General features: G+C 35.4%; 1 protein-coding gene across 1 annotated transcript; it reads left to right on the forward strand.

Annotated features, from left to right (window-relative positions):
* Positions 1-1,741: 1,741 nt before the first annotated feature.
* On the forward strand, positions 1,742-5,102 carry LOC145610745 (jasmonate-induced oxygenase 4-like). The gene is made up of 4 exons (XM_081666046.1): positions 1,742-1,996; positions 3,414-3,661; positions 4,199-4,532; positions 4,671-5,102. Exons 1-4 carry the CDS (start codon positions 1,775-1,777, stop codon positions 4,917-4,919), a joined length of 1,053 nt encoding a protein of 350 aa, XP_081522172.1. The 5' UTR covers positions 1,742-1,774; the 3' UTR covers positions 4,920-5,102.
* Positions 5,103-6,052: the final 950 nt, after the last annotated feature.

A 6,052-nucleotide genomic window follows, 5' to 3' on the forward strand; every position in this document is an offset into this window, starting at 1 on the left:
GCTTTTATAATTGCACCACTTGTCTTTTTAGGAAGTTTCACAAATATTGCATCATTTCCTTTTTTAGGAAAAAAATTATTTGTGTTCACACTACAAATACTCAACATACCCTTGCTTTTTCACACTTACTTTTTAGTTTATCAATATGTCACATGGGCAATTTTGTATTTTTACCTTTCTCTCTCTTACTTTTTTCCACTACCCAAAATATTTGTACTCAACTCTTATGGTGCAATAATAAAAAAAGGGAGGAAGTATGGTTTATGAAGGTATAATGTAGTTAATGAGTAATGATAAAATTGACACCAATAAAGTGTTGGATCACTAGTAAGGTTCTAACCTCACATCTTAGAGCTTTGGGGTTCGAATCTTACCAAGTGAGGGTGCTTAGAGGGTAGAGATTCTCTTACTTCCCGTAACATTTTTTTTTTTTTTTTTTTGACAAAATAGCCTAATTTTATTTGAATGATTTATTGAATTTGTATGGTAAATTTTACTCCTTAGGGCATGTTTGGATTAAGGGAAATGTATTACTATGGTTATAAAAGTCAAACTATGAAGAAAGAGGCTCATTTTAGGGGTAGTAGTTACACTAGGGGGAGAATCAATCAATCAATCGATCAAAGCCTTAATCCCATAAGTGGGGTCAGGTAACATGAATCAAATTTGATTATTCCGTGTAGTCATCGACGACATAAATCTTCCTTCTCCATCCACCCCTTACGATCCAATGTTTTATCCTCATTCAAATCCATATACTTCATATCCTTCCTAACTCCTTCCAACTAAGTTATTTTCAGTCTCCCTCTCCCTCGTTTCACCCCATAATCCCACTCTTCCACTCTTCGAACCGATACACCCCTGGGTCTCCGTCTGACATGCCCAAACCAACGCAAGCGATTTTCCTTTAGTTTATCTGCAATGCCTGTCACACCTACTTTCTTACGAATAACCTCATTTCTGATTCTATCTCTTAGAGTCTTCCCACACATCCACCTTAACATGTGCATTTCCGTAACTTCCTTATTCTTTTTAATGTGCTCCTTCTTAGAAGCCTAACATTTTGTACCATAGAGCAACACAGGTTTTATGGCAGCCTGTAGAATATTCCCTTCAACTGTAAGAAAATGCTTCGGTCACATAACACTCCTGTGACCGCTCTCCTTATTATTCTCATTATGAGGGTAATAATTCCTTCATATCTCTCTTTTCCTTAAGGAACAACAACATAATATCATTTGCAAACATCATACCTCCTACAACAATTCATCTATTACTTATGTTTTTTTAAGTTTGATTTTTATTATCCCTTAATATAGGATTATAGGCCCTTGCCATATTGGAGTACTCATCTGCTTTATCCATTCACTTGCCATATAGGAGTACTCATCTGCTTTATCCCTTCAGTTTACGCACATGGAGATTTAATTGCAATTATTACAACCTAACAAAATGTGGTAGGGACGTACTGCCCTAGCCCTACCAATAATACTATTGTTTTTGTAGAATTAGTTGAATCTCTAGACTAGTGTTTTTTGGCTTTTTATTTTATTATTTGTAATATTCTATTGTTTTCATTTTACGTGATTGATGTGAATAATTGATATAGTTATGTTTTTTAAATAATTGTCTTATTTTGGGTTCGATTATTAAAACAATCATGGGTTGAAGAATGGGCATTTTTTAGCTAACATGATGCCCATTTTAGCTAATATATCATACTTAAATTGAGATCAGCCTCCAACTATCAAATTATAAACGTTGAAGCAATATAATGGCACCTACTCATAAGCCGGTGCAGGATATAATACAAAGTGGTGTTGTGCCAAAATGCTACATACAGCACGAGGATGACTACCAAGCTGCTATTAGCAATGGCCCTCCACCTTTGATGGATGCTCCGACGATCGATTTCTCTCTCCTCTCTTCATCGTCTTACCCTCACGACGAGCTTGCAAACCTTCGCTCTGCTCTTAGTTCTTGGGGTTGTGTTCAGGTTTGTTTGTCCTTCAATCTCATACCCTGCACTTTCGCTATATACTGAAATATATATAGCTAACCGGATACCTAGTCAAAATTTTAGGACCCGGACTTGGAATTGGTTGGAACCGGGTCCTAAAATTCTGATCCAAAATTGGAATTGGTTCAACCAAATCCTAAAATTTAGAAATTGGTATTGGAACCACCGGGTACCAGTTCCGGTTCCGGATACCCACTTATGTATGTAATTGTTAAAACATAATACAAATTATAATTCGTATTTTAGTTAGGTTTATTTTTAGCATTTAATACTTATATTTCTATATGCATTAAGCTATTTGCATTTATGTTAGGTATTAATAATACTTTTTTAATTTACAAATTAGATATATTCAACATATTTTTATTATTTAAAATTTATTTAGTTTAACATATATTAGGTAACCGGGTACCCAACTGGTTCCGGTTCCAAAAAGTTGAGAATTGGAATTAAAATTGGTTATGACCGGGTCCTTAATTTATTACCCGAAATTAGAACCACTGGGTCCAATTCCGATTTCGGACCCGCCGGTTCCTAACCAGTTTCGGTTCCAATTCCGGGTACCTAGAATTTTTGCTCACCCAACAATATATATATATATATATATATATATATATATATATATATATATATATATATATATATATATATATATATATATACCACTATAATTAATTTGGGTTTTTCTAAGTTATACCCCCAAATTCTTTGAATTTTAAGTTGATCCCATGCTTTTTCAAACGTTTACTCTGTGCTCTCAACCTCACTTTTTTTTTTTTAATTTTTGTTTATTAACAAAACTTTTTTTTTTTTTTTTTAATTTTATTTTCTAATTTTTAAAATTTTATTAAATTATTAAACAAATTAGAACGGGACACATGTCAAATTAATAACACCACTTAACTTTTGTTAACGGATATTGTTGAGCCCGTGAACAACCCATGTGTCAGCATTCTCTTCTCCCACACTAAAACACTAAAGGGAGTGTAGTGGTAATGAAATTCCACATTGAAAAAACTCAAGAGTTACCACCACTATATAATACCAAGGAGCTACTCCCCTCATTGGCATATGTTTTTGAGGTGGAACCTTTTTTGTCTAGTAAGTGGTGGCCTTACGCTCTCTCGTGACGGGTGCGGCCCAGACCCATATTTAAAAAATATGACCGTCAAAGAGTATTGTTGATAAAATATCGTGAGGTGGAGAGCGCAACTTATAACTTTGAAAAAACATGGGTACAACTTAGAAATTCAATAACTTGGGGCATAGTTTAGAAAAACCCAATTAATTTTCATTAGTCGATTTTTTTATTTATGTTTAGAACCCTTCAGGTGACTTTTATTCCAATTCCAACTTTACTTACCTTAATAGTATATTTTTGTGTGTGACATAGCTAGTGAATCATGGTATGCCACTTTCATTGCTAGACGAGGTACGAGAAATGAGCAAGCAATTCTTCAAACTGCCTCTTGAAGAAAAGGAAAAGTACTCCTCCAAAGAAGATGACTTATTGGAAGGTTATGGAAATACAAATGCTGTTCAACGTGGAAGTCTCAATTGGAATGATAAGCTTCATCTCCAAGTCTATCCCGAGGACAAGCGCAAACTTCAATTTTGGCCTGAAAACCCCCAACAATTTAGGTAACATTATTATATGATTGGATTTTTAATTTTTTGAGGAATTTTTTGAATGAATTTGGTATGGTTAAGACCTTGTTCACTTCATCTTAAACAAAAATATTTAGTAAATAATTCCGATTAAATAAAAATAAATACAGTTTTGTAAAAATAAGAACAGTTCAATAAAAATAATTTCAGTTCATTAAAAATGAGTAACTTCAAAGTAGAAATTATAATAGAATATCAGTAAAACAATTTCAATTCAACAAATATAATTTATAATTAGCAAAAATAAGATGAAGTGAACATGACCAAGTTTGTATGTAAGTGGTGTTATCATATGCCAAAGAAATTATGCAAATAATTTGTATGAATTATTTGTAACAATTTCATAATTTGATAACTTTGAGAGTGAGGGATAACTCAAGTGGTTAGAGCTTCCCTTTCGATTTCAGGAGATGTGAGATCGATTGTCTCCCCTACCTTTGTGGCTCTATCAACACACACACAAAAAAAAAAAAAAAATGATAACTAATACTTCGTAGTAATAAATTACAGGACAATCTTGCATGAATATTCAAAAAGGAACCGGATGATACTAGAGATGCTCTTAAAAGCCATGGCACGTTCCTTGAATTTGGAAGAAAACAATTTTCTTCAATTCTGGAGAGATGAAAATGAAGATCTGGCATTTGCGAGATTCAACTTCTACCCTAAATGCCCGTTGTCGGATCAAGTTGTTGGACTTAAACCTCATGGAGATGGAACATACATTACCATGCTCTTGCTAGACAATGAGGTTGAAGGCCTTCAAGTCAACAAAGACAATACTTGGTTTCGTGTTCCTATAATTCCTCAAGCCCTCACCATTCTTGTTGGTGATCAAATGGAGGTAATAATCTCTTACTTCGTATTAATTTACTTTATTCATTTATAAGACACACTGACACACTGCATGTCTGTTAGAGATATAAAATATCGGAAAATATATGTGTGATATGAGATTCAAGTATGTTGTCTATATTTGCAGATAACAAGTAATGGTATTTTCAAAAGTCCGACCCACAAGGCAGTGGTAAACCCACAATATGATCGGATCTCTTTAGCCATGCTCTTCAAGCCAAGTAGGGACAAAGAAATTGGGCCACTAGATAAACTTATTGATGAAGAGAGGCCTCAATTATATAAGAGGCTTAAGGATTATAGCCAATTTTACAGTCAATGCATTCCTCCATTAGGTGAAAGGCCTATCAGTAAAGTCAAGATTAATAATCACTAAAATTTTCTAGATGAGTTGTGTGCTTGTATTTTGGGCTTTTACCAAAAGTAGACAGTAGATTTTTAGTGGATCCAAATACATTGTAATGGGGCAATGGGCCTAATGAATACTAGTCAATTTATCAATTTCACCCACCATCACGGCCCACCCCCTTATATGTCTTGGGTATTTTTTCTTTCTTTTTTTTTTTTGGAAGTGTAATTTTGAAGTGATGTAGTGTGGAGAAGGAAAAAGTTAAAATTCTGTATTTGATATGCTTTTCCAAAGAATTGCAACATACATATATACTTCGACTTCCACTGTCTCTTTTCAACCTTGACATTTGGAGTTCACATACGAACATGCCTTTTGATACAAATATCATACCATTAACAGTGGGTTTCTGGTGGCCGCACCATGCGGCAGGTTATCAAATCAGCAAATGACAAAGTATCCCCCAGGCAAAGTAACCCCAAGACAAAAGTAACTCCTGACTGACTTAGTAACCCTTGACCAAGTAACCCCTAGTTCCCCCAAGTAACCCCTAACCGACCTAGTAACCCCCGACCTAGTAACCCCTAGTAATCCCAAGTAACCCCTAACCGACCTATAACCCCTAGTACCCCCAAGTAACCCCTGACTGCTGACCTAATAACCCGAAGTAACCCCTAACCGACCTAGTAACCTGAAGTAACCCCTGACCGCCGACCTAGTAACCCCTAACCGGACCACCTAGTAACCCCTGACCGGATCTAGTAACCCCTTACCCACCACCAACAAAAAACTACCACCAACAACCACCACCAACGAACCACTACCAACCTAAACGCCTTGCCACTAGCCCCTAACCCACAAACAAACCCCGATCCAACCAAACCATTAAAAAAATCAAATCAAACAAATACCTTAAAATGTTAACAATGGTTTCGAATATCACTTCAAATATGGCTAAAAAGGCCAAATTCGACCATGAAAATTCTAGACCTAGAGTTTTCATGGCTGAATTTGGCCTTAAAAACCTTAAACTTGTTTTCCGGCGACGGAGTCACCAAACCACCACTACCCTCCCAACGAAACCACTACTTCCGACGAACGAACCATGAAGACGACGATTGCGAAATTTGTGTTACATTCTCTGAGAAAATGAGATGAAG

This window comes from Chenopodium album, chromosome 3 (assembly GCF_948465745.1).
Source record: "Chenopodium album chromosome 3, dcCheAlbu1.1, whole genome shotgun sequence".
Taxonomy (NCBI): Eukaryota; Viridiplantae; Streptophyta; class Magnoliopsida; order Caryophyllales; family Amaranthaceae; genus Chenopodium; species Chenopodium album.

Excerpts from the sequence above, each read along its gene's own strand:
- LOC145610745 (XM_081666046.1), top strand. The coding sequence starts at position 1,775 with ATGGCACCTACTCATAAGCCGGTGCAGGATATAATACAAAGTGGTGTT. Across the intron at positions 1,997-3,413 it reads GTTCTTGGGGTTGTGTTCAG|CTAGTGAATCATGGTATGCC; the intron begins GTTTGTTTGTCC and ends TGTGTGACATAG. Across the intron at positions 3,662-4,198 it reads GAAAACCCCCAACAATTTAG|GACAATCTTGCATGAATATT; the intron begins GTAACATTATTA and ends AATAAATTACAG.